At 45.7% G+C, this 17,913-nt stretch overlaps 1 protein-coding gene across 1 annotated transcript in view; it reads right to left on the bottom strand.

The window, feature by feature from the left end:
* ADTRP (androgen dependent TFPI regulating protein) overlaps positions 1–17,913 on the bottom strand; it is an 85,840-nt gene that overhangs the window by 7,156 nt on the left and 60,771 nt on the right. The window contains 2 exon segments of the mRNA XM_073224301.1: positions 2,546–2,697; positions 14,004–14,119. Of these exon segments, the coding sequence (XP_073080402.1) occupies positions 2,546–2,697; positions 14,004–14,119 (268 nt within the window).

The following is a 17,913-nucleotide window of genomic DNA, read 5'->3' as shown; positions in this document are numbered from 1 at the left end:
TTGGGTAAGCTCATGGAAATGGGGATTTCAAAGGTGCATAAGACACACTCATAACCCTCACCAAACTCAGCGTCTAATGGAAAACCAAATCTCTGGGCAGACCCGGGAAGGCTTCCTGGGAGAAGTGTGTTGAAATGAATGAGTGGGTGTGAGACAGCCAAGGACAGGGTGCGAGAGCCAGAGGCCATGACAGAGCAACACCAACGTGTAGGGAAAACGAGCAGTCTGCCGCGGGGCGCACATTCACAAGGACAGCAAACGCAAGGGCAGGCCTGGGGCACCGAGTCCCGTGTGTCATTCCAGGGATTGCGTTTTCATCTGTAAATCAAGGTGGGCTTAAAGTGTTTAAAGCGAAGTAGGACACGGGAGAACGTGTTCACTAGCTCAGCTTAGTTTTAGGCAGTTTGAAAGTGTAAACAGCCATTGGAATTTTAAGTGATCTAACTTCTTTTTTAATGTTATTAGACCATTTATGATTAAGACCTGTACAGAATTGACACATTCATGATCCTATTCTGATGCTGTATGGGTCTTTTTCTCCCATTGTCTTCTTAGGGAGTTAAAACTCTAGACAGAGGAGAGAGACATGTAGCCACTTAGAGTGGCCTCTCTCAGAACTCACATGAACGTTTACGTATGTACAATGGAAATGAGGCCCCACATGTGGACGCCAGCCTATTTGCTCATTGGGACCTAATCATAGTGAAGAACTGCATACAGTGCTTAACTAATGAAGCTGGGTAAGCAGCTTTGTGTTGAAAATAGTAATCTCAATAATATTAAATGTAGGTAAAATTTTGTTTATAATTCAATGGATGTTGAAAAGTCACCGCAGAATGTAAACATTATTCATTTTTGAACTTGATACAGTTGATTTAAAACATTATTGTTCTCTAATCTCTGAGTATTTAAGCTTTTCTCTGCATGTGCCACATCTGCCAAATTTCAAATGGATTAGTTTGCTCCTTTTCTTCCTTTCTTGTGTTTTTTCTTTTTTTTTTTTACATATAGATTTGGGGAAGGCATCAAAAATCTTCAAGGGAACTTCAAGGAGCCAAAACTAGTTTGAATTAAATATCAACACATCTGAAATGTCAATACATTATTTTTCCTGGATAATTTCCTGTGGTTTGGAATCCTGATTTGGGGAGTAATTTTTAGTGTTCCATTTTTTAAGGGTTTGCGATCAAGGAGGATATTGCCTTTGAGACTTTTTCACCCAGTTAACTTGTCCAAAAGCAGAAAACATGCAAAAAAGCCAAGTGGCACGCTTATTTCTGCAGGATCTTAATCTCTTCTCAGAAATATACACTCTTGTACTGAACCTTCTGAAACCTTTTTTTTTTTCATACACAGGCTTATGTTTTCACACCAGTTCATAGATTGGGCTGAAGATGCCACTTCTGCCATTTCTATTTTGATAGAACAGAATGGCATGTGGGCGTGTGATGTGGGGACTGAAGGTGGCTCTTGCTTTTTCTTATATACAAAATCAGGGTAGAGCTCCTATACTTCTGAGGTAGGACAAAATCATGGGTGTTTTCATTTTGGGGGTGAACCTGATTTTTTGGTGGTTCCTTTTCCAACACAGTAATATTTTGAGGCTGGGGAGGGTGAGAGCAGCAAGGAGGAGAATACAATCCTCCATTTTAAAATAATCAAAGTTAAGATTATTTTTTCTTATAAAGACTCAACATGCTTCCACCCACCTATAATTAGAAAGCTTACTTTACTGACATATTTGCATTTTCCAACACCCTGTGCAAATGGGAGCTCTAATCTCAAGTACAGGATGTGATTTTCTCCAGTAAATGTTTTGCTAAAGGTTGGGAAGGAACCTAAGACGAGAAGGTGGGAACTTGTCGGGGAGGGCACTGCTGGAGAGGGCACAGCCGGGGAGGGCACTGCTGGGGAGGGCACAGCTGGGGAGGGCACTGCCAGGGAGGGCACAGCCGGGGAGGGCACTGCCGGGGAGGGCACTGCCAGGGAGGGCACAGCCGGGGAGGGCACTGCTGGGGAGGGCACTGCCAGGGAGGGCACTGCTGGGGAAGGAAGGCACTGCTGGGAAGTCACTGCCGGGGAGGGCACAGCTGGGTAAGGCACTGCGGGGGAGGGCACTGCCAGGGAGGGAACTAAGAGGTCTTCTGGACCCACTTCCTTCAAAAAGAAACCTCGGCGGTTACGACTTGTATCCTTCAATGTCTCAGTGAAAAGAGGGGGTCCCTGAGTCCATGTTTTTCATGCTGGGGAGGGCAACACTTTGCTTTCTGTGTACTGAGCTCTCTAAAGAGATTATTTTCAGCCTTAAAGTTAAAAGAGGTGCTGTTTGGGGGAGGAGGGCAGATAGTTTGATGCGGTCCTTTGACGAAGTGCAAGCTTCCCCCAGACGTTCCCTCTGCCTACTTTGGCAGCAACTGCTCGAGTCCCTTGGACAGAGACATTAAGCATCACTGACCTGCTTGGGAGCCGTTCCTCCCGTTACCTGGAGGAGTGGAGAGAAGGAAAGGAAGACATGGCTCTGTAGGTAAAAGGGAAATGAACTGACCCCATTTCCAGTGGTTGAGCTTCTCTCCAAGTAGGTAGCTGCCAGCAGCAAGGAGGTAGATGAGGGAGAAGAAAACTGCGAGACCCGCCGGGCTGAGTTTGCCAAATACAGGATATGCCCACGTGCCCGTCTCAGAGTAGATCCATAGGACCCTGTGGAAAATGACAAGCCACAGTGATTAGGACAGCTGGGGATGGTGGGGGGAGGCCGTGTTATCCTTAAGATCAGTGGGGTCCTGGAGCCCAGGCAGATGAAAAGGAGCAATGGGGGATGCCTGTGGACAGCTGAGGTATTCTACAAAGACACAGGAGGGAGTCTTGCCTGGATAAATAGACTTGATTCAATGAGACATCCTATTCCATGGGCGTGGCTTCCCTGTTTTACCTAATCCATTAAAATTCAATGTTGGTGAAAGAATATGGGAGAAATTCAACACAACTTCAGCCAAAGAGGGTGTGGGCAAACATGAATTACTCCTACCCCCGGAGAGGCGGGGTTTGCTTTTCTGTACCTAAGAGTCAGGTTGGCTTTTCATCAGCTCTCCCAGTCTCTTGTGGTAAGAGGGCAGAGATCAAGCATTAATGCTCCAAAACAGTACCCCTGGGGTTTACCTGTCGGCCTGATTTCAGCTCACAGATACCGCATGGCTAGGGTGGGAAGGAGGAATGGATCGGTTGGTAGGAAGCTCAGATCTAGCAAATGGGAGGATGAAGTACAAGCCCCTCCTGTAAGCTGGGAGGAGGAGAAGGCGCGCCAGGAGAGAGCTGTGATGTCTAAGTGGAACCTAAAAATGCAGTTTGTTGGAAACCAACTACTCTGAAAGATGCCAAAATCTTAAATAACTTTAAACATTAAATAAGGGGAAGATGACGTATCAGCTACAGTTTATAATTGGTGGACAGGACAAAACCTGGAACCAGGCTTTTGTCATTCAAATCCTAGTTCTGTCACCTGTTCACCATGTTACCTTCAGAAATTTATTCAACATTTCTGTCCTCCTGCCCTCATGTGTAACGTGGGGGTGCAAATAGCATGCATCTTCCAAAGCTGTTGTCAGTATTAAGGGTGATGTAAAATAGAACAGTGCCTGGAATATTGTAATCACTTAAGTTAGTTTATGCTTATTTACAAGTAAGAGTTAAGAAGCATGTCTCTTCAGAGGGATGGCGCAGTGGGAGATTTCTCAGCCACCTTTCTCAGAGGCTCCTCATCTCTTGTAACAATTAGGATAGACTAGGTTATGCTTCAGAAGCAGCATTCAAATTCGATACCCCAGGTTATAAAGGGAATACAGATGGAAGAATGAAATTCTGTGCTTAATTAAAAGCTTTCAGAAACCCAAGTGTGATCTTGGTTGCTTCAAAGACATTAAGTTTAAGCAAATGCTTGTGCAAACTCAGGGCCAGGCCTAGTGGTGAGGCAAGGGAGGCGTCTGTGGTGTGAAATTTAAGGGGCCATCCTTGTACATCAAAGGACACAATCAGTGGAGTGAGTGGCAACCTGGGGGTATGGGAAGAATATTAGCAAATCATATATCTGATAAGGGATTTATACCTAGAATACATAAAAACTACAAGTCAAAAAAGCAAGCAACCCAATTAAAAATGGACAAAGAACTTGAACTCATATTTCTCCAAAGAAGACATATAAACGGACAACAAAAACTTGAAGAGATATTAAGCAGCACTAATTATTAGGGAAATGCAAATCAGAACTACAATAAGGTATCACCTCACACCTATTAGAATGGCTCCTAATAACATGAAAAACAGAGAATATCAAGTGTTGGAGAAGACGGGGAGCAATTGGAACTCTTGGGCACTATTGATGGTTATGTAAAATAATACAATTTCTATGAAAAACAGTGTGTCAGTACCTCAAAAAATTAAACATAGAATTATGATACGATCCAGCAATTCCACTTCTAGGCTTATACACAAAAGCATCAAAAGTAAGGAGTTAAAAAGTCATACCTATATTCATAGCAGCATTATTCACAATACCTCAAACATGGAAGCAACTCCAGTGTCTGTCTATGGATGAACAGATGAGTAAAATGTGGCAGACACACACAATGGAATATTATTCAGCTTCAAAAAGAACATTCTGACACATGGCTACAACATGAATAAACATTGGGGATATTATGTTAATTTAATTAGCCAGTCACAAAAGGACAGATATTATATGATTCTGTTTAGATGAGGTACATAGAGCCATAGATTCGTAAAGACACAAAGTAGAATTGTGGCTGTCAGAGCCCTGGGACGAGGGGAATAGGGACTTCATGCTTGATGGGGACAGAGTTTCAGCAATGTGAATGTACTTGATGCCATAGAATTGTACAATTATAAATGGCTGAAATGGTAAATTTTGTTATGTGTATTTTGCCAAAATTAAGAAATATTTTAAAGCGGCCTCACTCTAAGACTCAGACAAATCTAGGATTGACCATTGGTCGCCCTACTGGCCCTACTAGTGTCTCTCTGCTGTCTCAGACTTGTCTAGATGCTCTTCTCATGTTAACCAAAACTTTACTAGACTGAAAAAAATAATAAAAATTATTCTTGAGGAGGAATTTTCCTCTACCCTTCAAGGTTCTTTAGGCAGGTCTAAGATTTAAATTGACATGAGGCAGACAGGAGAAAATCACATTTAGTTACACACGTAAAGGGGATCCCGAAGAATCTGAGACCCATGGGCAGTCAGGCAGTTGAGACTTAGATGCTCTCAAGAGCTAAGGAGAAGTGGGTAGGGGTCTAGGCCTTGAAAGGGAAGGAAGACTATTCACAGGAAGAGGAAAAGGAATAAATGCTTAGTAAACAAATGCTTGCTAGGCCACAGAGACACCACAGATCAGTGAGAGGAATTTCCACCCACAGACTGCTAGGTTCCTTCCCATCTACCACCCCTAGTTCATATTATAATATAGTTATCTATGGAGATAGCTCCCTTCCTGGAGCAGGGCCTGTATTTAGGTTCTTTTTAGGAACTTACGGGGAAGGTCACCTGTTATTAAGGTCTGAGCCTTCTGTGTCTTGAAAACAATCAGCTTAAAATAACCCACATGCCAAAGGGACACATTTGGGGTGGCAAATTTTACTGCCCTACATTATCACTGTTACCAATACTGGGTTCTTTGAGATGCTGGATGGGTCATTAGCAGGATCCCCTTGGCACTGCTTTCCTGCCTGGCTGCTCCTGATGACAGGCCAGAGAAAGTGTAAGGCACAGAGAGTAGATGTCCCCAGGCAGCTCAGCCTAGGAGTCTGGAGTCAACAAAGAGCTCTGCGAACACATGCCAGACGAGCTGCTGCATTTAGTTCACTTTGTTTACTTACATCCTGGAAATCAGGGCTTCCCAGTTCCCATGCACATTATATAAGATAGTCCACAAATAAGGACATTCCCCCAGAGGCTTGGAAAATTTCCATTTATTGGCTTCACTTTTGTTTCAGTGCAAGGCTTCATAAAGGGAAGTTCCTGAGTAAGCGAATGAATCTGTACTTTCCCAGAGAAAGTACAAAGAAAGTTAGAGGTGTGCTGCCAGTGAGAAAAGAAATGAAAATACAAATAGAATCTCAGGCAAGGTTGCGTGTATGGTATGGAGGGCAGTCAACAGGCCTGAGCGAGGAGATGGTCAAACTCAGGTGGCATCACTTCCTTACGGCTTGCCTAGATGTATGTTAAAAGGAAAGAGAGAGAGAAAAGGAAGGAAAGACACAGCAGGCCCATGACTGAATCTGTCGGTGTCCTCTACCCCAGTCAGCGACAGCGCTTCCCTGACCCCCACGTCAGAGCCCAGCGCCGGGAAGTCCTAGTTAATGTTTCCCAGGGCCTTGCACTCATTTCCTGAGCTCAGTCCAGGCTCCTTCGCCTTGTCTGTGCTTTTGCTCCCTGCAATCTGCTTTCCACACCAGAGGACACTGTCCATCTTTCGAAAACTGAAATCTGTCCATGGGCTCCCTCCCTGCCTCCAGTGATCCCTAAGGCTTTAGGAAATACCCCAGCTCCTTCACCCCGCCTTGCACTGTCCCCCACAGCCAGGGCCCCTCAGGTCTGCAGTCCATCCATGTGGACCCTGTGCTGCTTCACCCATGCTGTGTCTCTGCTAGGAACACCCGTGACCTGTTTGCTTCCTGGGCCACACTGATCCCTGCTCTGTTCCTGGCTGAATTGTACTCATCTTCAAGTCTCAGCTTAAGAGTCAATTTCTCTAGAAGAGATCTCCTTGATGTCCTGTAACCGTTTGGTTAGGTTCTTAGGCCATATGCTGCCCTTACCTTTCACTTACTCTTGTTGCTCATCTGACAATCTTTCTCACTATCCTGAAATGGGAGAGGGAAGGAATCTATCACGCACTTCCATTTTCCACATGCTGGGAACATGGCAAGTTCTTTATTTTCGTGAGTGAACGCAGCCCCTGTAGTTGTCTTTCACTGCTATTCTCTGCAGCCGCTGTAGGCAGCAATCTGCTTCCTGACCCACCAAGAACTCGGCAGCCTCTGAAAACTGGAAAATGTACCCAGTGGCCCTCCAAACTGTAGTTAATCTGATGCCCACTTTATTAACACTTTGAAGAGGCCAGTAATTCTGACCGTCAGTTCACAGCACAAAACTCTGTGTTCTCTGGAACTGCCTACTTTGTGAATCTACATGAGTCTAGCTTGCCAGGCACAAACTGGTAAACAGGAATTCATTTCTTATCATCTCTTCATCCTAAATCTTGTGGTATTCAATGATTATCATGAAATTTGTATTTTTTCATGTTATCAGTAGGGAAATAAATAGTGGAAGTCTATGAGTTAGAGATTAGAAGATAACCAGGGCTTTTGTGGGCATTAGGCATATATTTCTTAAAGTGTTGACTCTCATGACATATCTTTCTACACCAGCAGAATAAACAGAATAAAAGGATCTTCTAGCCCCGTATTTTCATACCACCTTCATACACAGACATGTGAGAGAGTAATGGTAGCTTCTGATACCAGGAGGCAAGCACAACCTGTGTTTATATTTTACAAATGTATCCACCAAGTTAGCAGGAGACTTCCTACAAAGAAAATGTCCCTGAGAGAGTATGGGACCTGGTGATTCCTTAGGTGGGACGTGAGCTTTTGCTGCCTTTGAAACCCACCCCCTAGTCACACCCAGTTCACCTGCCTTCTCAGGCTTCCTACTAATCAAGTATGAATGATGACTTATTAAAAACATCCTCTGGCTTTAACACCTACAGAAATTAAATCTGGTTTTTAATATTAAGTTGTGAATCTCTGCTATCCTTTAAAAAATTCCTATTATGATTTCCTTACAAATCAATTTTAGGTAAAGCAATGAATAAGAAAGTAAATAAATAAATAAATAGACTGAAGAGAAATTGTGAAGGTGAAGTATTAGGTAAATAGTTTGCCAAGATGTTGGAAAAATCAGCAATAACCAGAGCTGTTGGGATGGCAACCTCTTCATGGCATTTAAACTGCTGCCCACCCCTCCCTGGAAAACCCCCTCTGGCTCAGAACTTCCTCCCCGCTTCAGGGACCATGAGGTTCTGGGACATGCCTGGTTTTCTACTATCTGACCAGTCTTTGCAGTTTTGCTGACCCCTTTTCCTTCCTGTCCCTCAGATGAGGGCATTTCCCCAGCACACACTTGCCACTTCTCTCCTCTTTCTCTCTATAGCCGTCCCATCCCACCTGGATGGCTCACTTCCTGGGTGTCCAAGGTCCCACCTCTCTTGAAAAGGCCAGGTCTGAATTTCCAAATGGAAGCTCTTCAAGGTGAGTGATTCTCAACCTTGGCTGAACATTAGAATTGCCTTGAGGGCTTTAAAAATTCTGGTGCTCAGGACATATCCTAAACCAATTACACCAGAAGTTTTTGGAATGAGATGCAGATATGAGATTTTAAACTGAATTTTTTACTTATACCTAAAATAATTTCTTTCCTCACTTCTCTTCATCTGTACTGGAATCCCTGTTTTCCTCGTCAATGGCCTTAAATTCTTAGAATTACCCTTGGGTTTTCCTTCTCATTTGCCTGCTACATGCCAATTAATCCACAGTGCCCATTCTGTTACTTTAATGATGTGGCTCAGGTATGTCCCTGACTGCACAGCTTCTGGCTGTTATTATTTCTAATTTCTGTGAACAGGTATTTTGGCTGAGCAGGAGCTGGGGTTGGGCAGGAAGGATGGGAAGTATAGATTACCATTTCCTCTCCTAGTTCCCCACCTCCAGCCCTTCTCAGTTTGCATCCTGGCAGGCCTGGACTCCACATGTTGACAATAAGGGGAGTTGTGTGGCATCTGAATATTTCTTTTCAGATGTTAATTTACATGAGGGCTAAGGAGTCCTTCTGTAGAAAATAGGGCTGAGATTCTGGTCCTAAGATTCAAGGTTATAAAACTATGGTGCATCTAGAAGTTCCCAGAAAGAGGTCATATTTCAGGAAAGGGTAATGGTGCCCCTGGGAGGGAATTCACCATAATGGACTCGTGGCAGTAAGGGCACACTTTTGATGCGGGAATAGCAAGGTGACTGAGCTCGGAGCTCAGCGTAGGGCAGCGCTCTGCTGGTTTTTATTGTGTTCCAGGGGTAAGATGTCTATATGCGTGAGAGTGTGTAAATGGGTACAAGAATTAAGAGGAGGAAATTTAGAATTTCCCAGCAGGATCAGGCAGTTTTGCTGTGGGACCTCACCTGAGTGAGTCTAGCACAGAAAAAAGGAGTCCTCTCTCTTGCCTCATAGGAGCTGCTATTGAGAAATGACTTTACAAATATCTCCCCAAGGGTGGGTTATAGCTGAATGTGTGTACAATGCCTGCACTGAGTATGCAATAGTTAACACACTTGCAGACACACCTATGGAATCCGCAGATTTCTGGTCTACCAAGAGCAAGGAGGTGGTGTGCTCCAGGCCAGCCAGGCCTGTCACCATGGCTAGGAAGCACAGGGGATGATGGGCAACAGCAGGTTGGCACTGCCAGCGGTGGGATCGGCATGATAACTTTAAAGCTGAGCTGGGTAGAGATGTCAGGGCCAAGAGGCTAGGCATTGCACCTTTACGATCTCTGGGGAGATGCATGTGGGGGGTAAGTGTAGAGCAGGGGAATGTGTGTGCACTCACTGGATTATTAGGACGCTTCAGAGATGGAGGTCTTGGAGAACTGCATTGCCTGCAGCTGGTAGGAGAGTGCTCTGAGCGCTGGAACCATGGCATAGCCATGGTGAAGAAGACATTGTGATGAAATCAGATGATAAGATATTCTGGAAATACTTTTATTTCCATTTGTTTTTATTTTGTTTTGCTTTCTAGGCCATGCCGCTCTTATCCATTTTAAGCATGATTGGCAAGAAAGCCGTTTTAAAATGCAGTTCTCTCTCTGGCTGTGTTACTAATTCTTCCCACCTTCATGTCATGGAAGCAAACAGCAGCAGCACACAAATTTCACACTCTGTATATTGTGTCCGACTTTCACTCATCTGCCATCTGCAAGCCTTGATGAGCGGGCATCTCCAGAAAGCGTTCCTATTAGTCTCTTTCACTAGTAAATCCAGCTGCAGCGAGCTGCTTGCCATTGCTCCCACTTGATCTGACCCCTTTTGGCCTTTGCATCCTGCCATTTGTTCAGTTTCTCCCATTTTTGGGGATTCCAATCCAGCCATTCTTCAGAGCCCAGCCCCAGCCCATTGTTCATGCAGCCCTTCCTGCACTGCCCAGCCAGACATACCTGCTTCCCCTGTGTTCCCAGGCTCCTTGGACTTGCCCTGGCCCTTTATCACTTCCCATCTTGTGTTCTTATGATTTGTGATCACAGCTCATCTCCACTAGTTAAGTGCAAAGCCCCTGAAGGCTGGGGCTCGGCCTTGTCTAACTGTGCCTTTCCCAGCAGGATCAACCTGGTGTTGAGGGAAATATTTGTTCCACAAAGGAATGAATAGGAGCCAGCGGCAGGGAGGTCTCCGTTTTTCTGCTCCTTGCCCCTGCCTCGCAGAGTGAGCGAGCCAGCCAAGTGAACTGTTTCTGAGAGGGAGAGAAGGCAGGATTTTGTGAACTACCGTATTTGCAGGTGACTAATGCAATCCAAAGGAAATGGAAGATTTACAGTTGTTACTACTTGGCAAAGCTTTATTTTCCCACTTACAGGCCAGTCCTCCAATTTTGCAATCTGAAAAATAATGAAAAGCAAGTGCCACATAGGAGGCAGTCCCCACAGTCTGAGAGGCTATTTTTAGGTCATTGTAACATGACTTCAGCAGTGAAATGCCTCTCCAGCTCAGTGTTATTGCTGTTTTTCTGACTCATGTGTGTTTCTCACGCTCTCTCTGGCCTGAGCCCACATCCTTTGGCTCATTCTTGCTCTGCCATTTCCCTATTTGACCATCCAAACTATCACACCTAACAGCTGGCCCACAGCCACTTCCCGGAAACATCTCCATGGATAGCCACAGCTGTGGACCTTGCTGGCGGCCATCCGTGGCCATGAGAGCCATGGACTCTAGAGCATTGAGCAAGGGTTGAGTCCATAAGCAGCAGAGTCTGCGCTCCCCTGTGGGGGTAGAGGTAGAGGTGGGGAAGCTCAGTCAGAGGACCCGCATGAAAGGCCTGCATGCAGGTGGATTTGCTTCATTCTGGCAGCAATGGGTCCTAATGGACCAAATGCTGACTTAGTACTTCATTAATGAGAAGGAAGTCCGAATCCTGAACACGTCAGCTCCCCACTGGGCCACCCAGTCACAGTCCTGCTGGTGATGGCCCCAGGCCTTCCTCCACTTGCTCCACTGCATCACCCCAACGTCCAATGCCAGGAACAAGGACAGCACAGCAGCTGCTCCACTGCCGAAACAAGGGGAGGCTTTTCTGCCTGCCCACCCCTCCAGCATTTAGCAGAGTGTTCTGCACAAACAGGGAGCTGACCAAACACCTGGCCATGCGAATACAGCAGAGAAAGGACTGGATTTGGAAATCGGAGACTTCGGTTAAGGTCCCAGCCGTGTGATTCTGAGCATGTCATTTGACCCACCGAGGCTTCAGGTCCCCACTGCTGGCTGGTCTCCAAGTCACCTTCCACCACCCACTCTCTCTGATACTATTTGAAGATTGACTGATACTGTCATTAGCTGGATAACATCAATTCTCCTGAGTTACCACAAATGGCAGCAACTGGTCTCCCCTTCTTGTTCCTCTTTAATTTCAACACAGAAAGCACAGTCACCTTTCTTACATGAGCTGTACCACTGCACTCCTCTGCTTAAAACTTTCCTGTGGGAAATCCCTCTGCTGAGAAGTCCAGGCTGATCAATGTGACTCAGGATCTAGTTGTTTCCCCATCCAGCCATACCTCAGCTCCTCCAGCCCTTCACAGATGCTCTTCCCTCTGCCCAAAAGTCTTTTCCATGTTTCTTTGGACTTGGTCCTGCTCATTCTTTGGGTCTCAGCTTAGACATCAATTCCCTTAAGAAGCCAGCCCTCTGCATCCATGCCCGGTGCCCACAGAGCCTGTGTGTACCCGGTTAAAGTCTCATCACCCTGTCTTCCGCTCTCTTGCACTATCCTCTCCCCGACACAGCCCCTATGGGCAGCGTGGCATCTTGTGTATCGGTGTATCCTCACGTCGGAGCGCAGTGACTGGCACTGGTGAATAATTGAATGGACAGATAGGTGCTCACACCTGGCCCCCATTCTATTGCACCTCGTTCCCCAACCCCCAATCGCCTGCATGGTCTGAACATATGGCTGTGCCCCAACAAGCCAAGCCCTTCTCACCACTGCTTCTTATCAGTCCATCAACCAGTGGCCTTAGGTGCCCTTTTATCTTCTTGGTCTCTGAAGATAAAAGAGCAAGGGCTAGACGTGAGGACTCATCAACCTCTATGTTGCTGGGTAGGAAAAGTTAATAGTTCAGAAGTGCTACCTTATATATGAACTCCAAAAGTGGTACTTGGCAAGAAAGACTTAACCAGATTTAAGTCTAACAACAGCAAAAGGGGATGGAAATTCATATGCAGAATCGCACAGCTTACCCTGCTTCTCCACGCGATACAGCAGAGAAAAATGCCTTTATGTGTATATTGTCTTACCCCACCTCAGGTGCCAGATATTCCATCTTTAGGGATTTATCCCTTTGGGTTAAGCCAGAGATGGCAAATACACAGCACACACCCTACTACTCGCTGGTCCACGCTATTGGTAATATTTCTAAATGATACCAAAACTCATTTTTCTTGGGTCTCAGAATCCATCTCAACACAATGCCCGAGACCTCACCCACCAGTAGGCCCCAAGTTAAGCCCTATTCTCTAAAAGTATCCTTTTTAAATGCAAAGGCCCCAGGCTGGAGAACAGCACAGAACTCAGCAGAGTCTCGGGGTAGATTTATGGACATAGTGCTTTTTGAAGCCATGAGAAGCAAGAAAGACTTTGAGCATTCAGGGAAGAGGCAGAGAGGTTAAGAGGACCATACTTTGATAAAAGGGAGGGAAAGCTGGGAGGGAAGATCGCCTGACTTCTGAGCACTGAGGTTCCTGGCTGTAAGACAAAGGCGGGAGAAGCCCAGGAAACAGGCACTTCTAGAGCCCCAGTCCTTGGCAGTGGGCTCTCTTTCTGGCCTCTGTCTGGCAGATAGCTGCACTGAATTAAAGTCACCCACATAGGGATGGGGGACATTAGTCAGATTGCCAGACAGGAGGAGCTCATGTGAGCCTATGCCAGAGGAAGAACATTGTAGTGAGCTTCCAATCTGCGGGTAATATGCTTGGCAAGCCCCTTTCAGTAGGGCAGGAGCATGGTAATGGGTGAGAAGCCTCCAGAACAGGAAGGAGGTGTTCTAGTCACTGCGTGGAAGGCCAAGCACTTTCCCTTGATTACAGATCACTGGGCAGCACTTCTGAGACTGAGTGTTGCCAAGTGGTTGAACGATGAGATCTAGGCCAACTATTTATCTCCATTGCCTCCAGCTACGTGCTTCTGCAACCCTGGGGCAATCGCCCCAATGCCCTCTAGGAGCCCTTGTGCCAGATGTTGAAGCAAATAAGCCCATCATCATGCAGGAAGCAGGAATGGACTGAACCTAGCATGCTCAATCCATTAAATGCCTGTTTAGATGGAATATAGCTAGATGCCTTGAATCATTCAGTCATTCAGACATTTTAAATGCCAGTGGAACCAAAAATCAACATTTTCTTGGGGAACGTAATGCATAGCTTCGACATGATGAATTCTTTGTAACAGAGAGAAATTCATGACTTGCTGCCTGTGTTCACCCACACCTGTGTATCTATGTGGTACCAGGACTATTAAAACTGAACAAGAAGAATCTTTCTTACCTGAAAGTCTAAAGATGGTTAAGTCCCTGCTAACCCAAGATAAAGGCATTGCTACAGAACAATATGCTTCTGTTGGAATGTCCCTCAGAGTCTTGAATGACAAAGCTAAGTGATTTTCTTTCTGCAGTTCTTACCGGCTGAGATAAGCAATGCCAAAAGCAGTCAGTATGCTGAGTCCTATCTTCTTCAGTGGATAGCTGTGCGGCCCGAGGATGACCTCAATTAGTGAGAGGGGAAATACAATTGTGTGCTGTAGAAGAGAAGACAACAGATCATAATGCCACAGTGCACTGGCTGCCTACCGTGCCCCTAATTCTTTCGTCCCCCTGCTATCTATCTTCTTATGTAACTAGCAGATGAAACTTTCCAAAACATGGCTTAGATTATGCTCCTTAGCTGCCAAACACCTACAGAGGCTCCCTATTACCTACCATACTGGCCCAAACACTTATCTGGCTATCAAGGCTTTTGGTAATGTTCTGTCATCCTCTCTGGTTCTGCTTATGACCTGCTATTCCCCTTTCCAAACACACACAAACTCACACACATACACATGCACACCATGAACAATCTCACACACACGCACACAGGCCTCCACTAAAACAAAGCAGTTTCCTTCCTTCTCCTTTGCCCTCAGCCTGCTTGCTCTCACCCTCACGCCTGGTTCATGCCGGAGCTCTCTGTGTGAAGTGCATCTTCTTTCCGTGTCCATAACATCTCCGTTTTTTGCAGTCGACGCAAACTCGCATGATGCTGTCTCTGAATTTTCCTCTTGCTAATTTCTCTCACTCATGCCTGCTGCATCCATATCCCGTGCCATGTAGTCTAGCACTTACGATGTGCATTCATAAGCTCTGCCGTGCCAGACAACATGTCTAGCCTATCTCTACATTCCCCATTGCACCACTGTCCTGCTGATGGGTGGTGGTGGGCACCCCCCCGAAACTCTATGCTCTCTTCCTCCTCGCTGCTTCACCCTCTTCTTCATAACTATGTTTCTTCACATCTTTCAAACCTTAACTCTAGATATTTTTAGGGACAAAATCAAGTAAACAACCTTTAGGAATAGTGGTGTTTCTAGGTGTGAAAACTCCTGAGTCCTCCTCTCTTAGTGACAGGGACCGATGTGGAAAGGGTGACTGGGTCTGTGTGCAGTTTCCTTTCATATGTATCCCTCAGCCGTGCTCCGTGCTTCCATCCCACCATTTGGAAGCTCCCAATAGTGCTCGGATTTTAAGCTTTTTATCTTTACAGCTCTCGCTTCCCTGCTCCCCGACTGCCTGAGCTCCTGCCAGCCTCTGGCATCCGCGCCCTCTGTCTGCAAGCTCCACTCCATTCCTGTTCCTGAGCCCTGAGGCAACAGCAGCAGCCCCTCTGTTGCAATAGTCCCTGGAGCTTGGGCATGTCACGTTGCCCATGTCTCCGTGCTCCCATGCCCAGCCAACCTGCTGAAGCCCTGGGCGCTGTTCTCTTGTGCGCGGAGGCATCCCCAGGAGGCAGTAGCTTCTTCTTGCTGTACCTGAGCTGGCTAGGGCGCAATCAGGAGGCCAAACCCTCTGGTGACAAGATATGTGACAAGTTTTGAAGGGGCAGCAGTGGGATGAGAAGGAACAAGTCCTCAGTGGAGGGTGTCCCCTGATCGGGGCCCAGCAAGATCACATTTGGGTGGCACAGAGCAAAGGCCCTGGGTTCTCACACCTGAGTAGCAAAGCCTAGAGGAACAGCACTGGAGCCAAAGCACAGCTTTTACAGGCTTTTCCAGGGCTCGTTCTGAACACACTGACTGGGTGGCTGGACTGATGGAAAACCTTCTAGGCCCACCGCCAGGCCCTGTGTCTTTCATCGGCTGATTTTAGGCTATTGCTTCTGTGTCTCTCCTCTGATAGGGGAGCATGGTGTTTACAGGCACACGCCTTCAAATCTGACCTTGGGCTGGTTACTGAATCTGACCAAACTTTAACTTCCTCAGTTATAAAATGCGCAACAAATATGTGTGCATTATAGGTAGAGGTACTGCTGTGAGGACTGGGAAAAGTGCATGTCAAGCAAAGGCTTAGTCCACGGCCCATGAGAGCGTCCAGTGAGCATGAACGGTGACCATCACTATTCTCATTGTGATTGTCATCCTCTCTCTCAGTGGTGGACCAGTGTGGAGTGGGGTGGCAAGTTCTAGGCTATCTACCCCACCAGCACTTGGATGCACCGTGGCTTGTGGCATGCAAGCAACTGGCGCTGGTAGCAGAGCCTCCCTGTGGCCACCCCGTGCTCCCTCTGCAGCCCATAGCTGGTGCCGATGCTCCCAGCCGTGGCCATGCAGCAGCCCTGGCAATGCTGTTTCCGACCAGGATGCTCTTTTCACCAAGATACTGCCTCGGGAGGCAGGAGATGGGGCTGTCTGCCCAGCACAGCCATGTGCCTATCTGTCCACCTTTCCTCTGCCACAGCCAGGAAGATCCAACTTTTATTAGGAATCATTAACAGTCCCATTATGCCGGCCATTGATCTGACAGATTTTATTAACCCTGCCCACAGTCAGCAGCTTCCATTCTCTACATTAAGGATCATTTGGAACAGAATTCCTGTGGAACAATGTGGTGTGTTTGCATTAGGAGCAAATGAGTTCACAGTGATTAATGCTTGCACAACAAATTACTCAGGAATGCAGGAGCCTTGCCTTTGCAAATGACAGTCAATTGGATTTCCAAATGAGTTCTTCCTGATGCCTTCTGGGAAGTTTACTTCAGTGATGTCATTAGTGACAGGCCATATACTGTGGCTTAATACCAGCTAAAAGGTATTTCAAAGAATCACATTTTTCAGTCAAAGCTTGGGGTGGGAATGAGGAAAGGAAGAACGCTGCATTCTGTGAGCTTTCTAAATATTGGGCTGCTGTGAAGAGCCAAGTGTGACACAATAAACCTCTTGGTATTTCAAAAGTATGGGTATTTCACCTCATGTTGATATAAATTATATAATGTTTGTCAGGCAGCACATATATATTTAAAAAAGGAAGAAAAAATTCAGTAAGAGAAAAATCAAATATGCTCTCTACTTCCAAAAAATCTAATAATTAGGCTGGGATTGATACAAATTAGAATGCTGCCAAAAATTACTGAAAACAGTGACTCATTCTGTATTTCAATTAACAGTTTCTCAGTTTCCCTTATAAACAGCAAAGCTGACAGAAAATTAATTATCTCAGAGGGGGTAAAATATTTCCTTCCAGAGTAAACAAAACATAGACTGAAACAATAGTATGTGTAAACAGAGAGGATGGAGTGAAGCTAACTTTCCTTGTCAATTAAGCCATCATTTTGGTGGATTTTCCTTTAAATATCTCTCCAAAAGCATTGGTTAAAAGGACAGTATTGCTCTTTCTCCACCCTTGTCTACTAAATTCTGCCTTTTCCTCTTCCTTGGTGTAGCACCTACTTCCATCTGAATAACTTGGAGACAGAACTGTAAGCATGAAGTACCGATTTAAGTTTAGTATAATAATTCGCATTTAGATTCTCTGGTTGCAAAATAGCCTTGTAGATAAACATGGACATTTGCCAGACCACAGAGAAATTTTACAAGTTTACATGAGTGGCAACTGGAAAATAAGCACTTGTTTTTACTCACTTCATGCCAGGAGATAAGTAGTTGTATTAAACAGTTTCCTTGCATATGAGGCTAAAAGTGCACTAGGATTCATCTGCCTGACTTGCAGAAAAGGCAAGCCTTCATCACGGAGATAACCCATGCAGCCCACAGTCCTTCATCACTGTCCTGCAGGCTCCAAAGATGCATCCCGAAGGCTGGGACAGTCACACACTTAACTCCAAGATTCTTGGGAGACCAAGAGCACTTAATGTTCTCCAGTGACAGAAATTCAGGGATCCTACACATTTTGAAAATCAGCTAATATTTTAAAATATGATCTCTTAAAAGAATCTACAAGAATGACAGAATATTAAGGGAACTGTGTGACCAATCCAAACAGAACAATATCCAAATTATAGGGGTACCAGAAGAAGAAGAGAAAGGGATAGAAAGTGTATT

The sequence above is a fragment of the Manis javanica genome, chromosome 16 (assembly GCF_040802235.1).
Source record: "Manis javanica isolate MJ-LG chromosome 16, MJ_LKY, whole genome shotgun sequence".
NCBI lineage: Eukaryota > Metazoa > Chordata > Mammalia > Pholidota > Manidae > Manis > Manis javanica.
The sequence above is the reverse complement of the archived record's forward strand: the minus strand, read 5'-3'. Positions and strand labels throughout refer to the sequence as shown.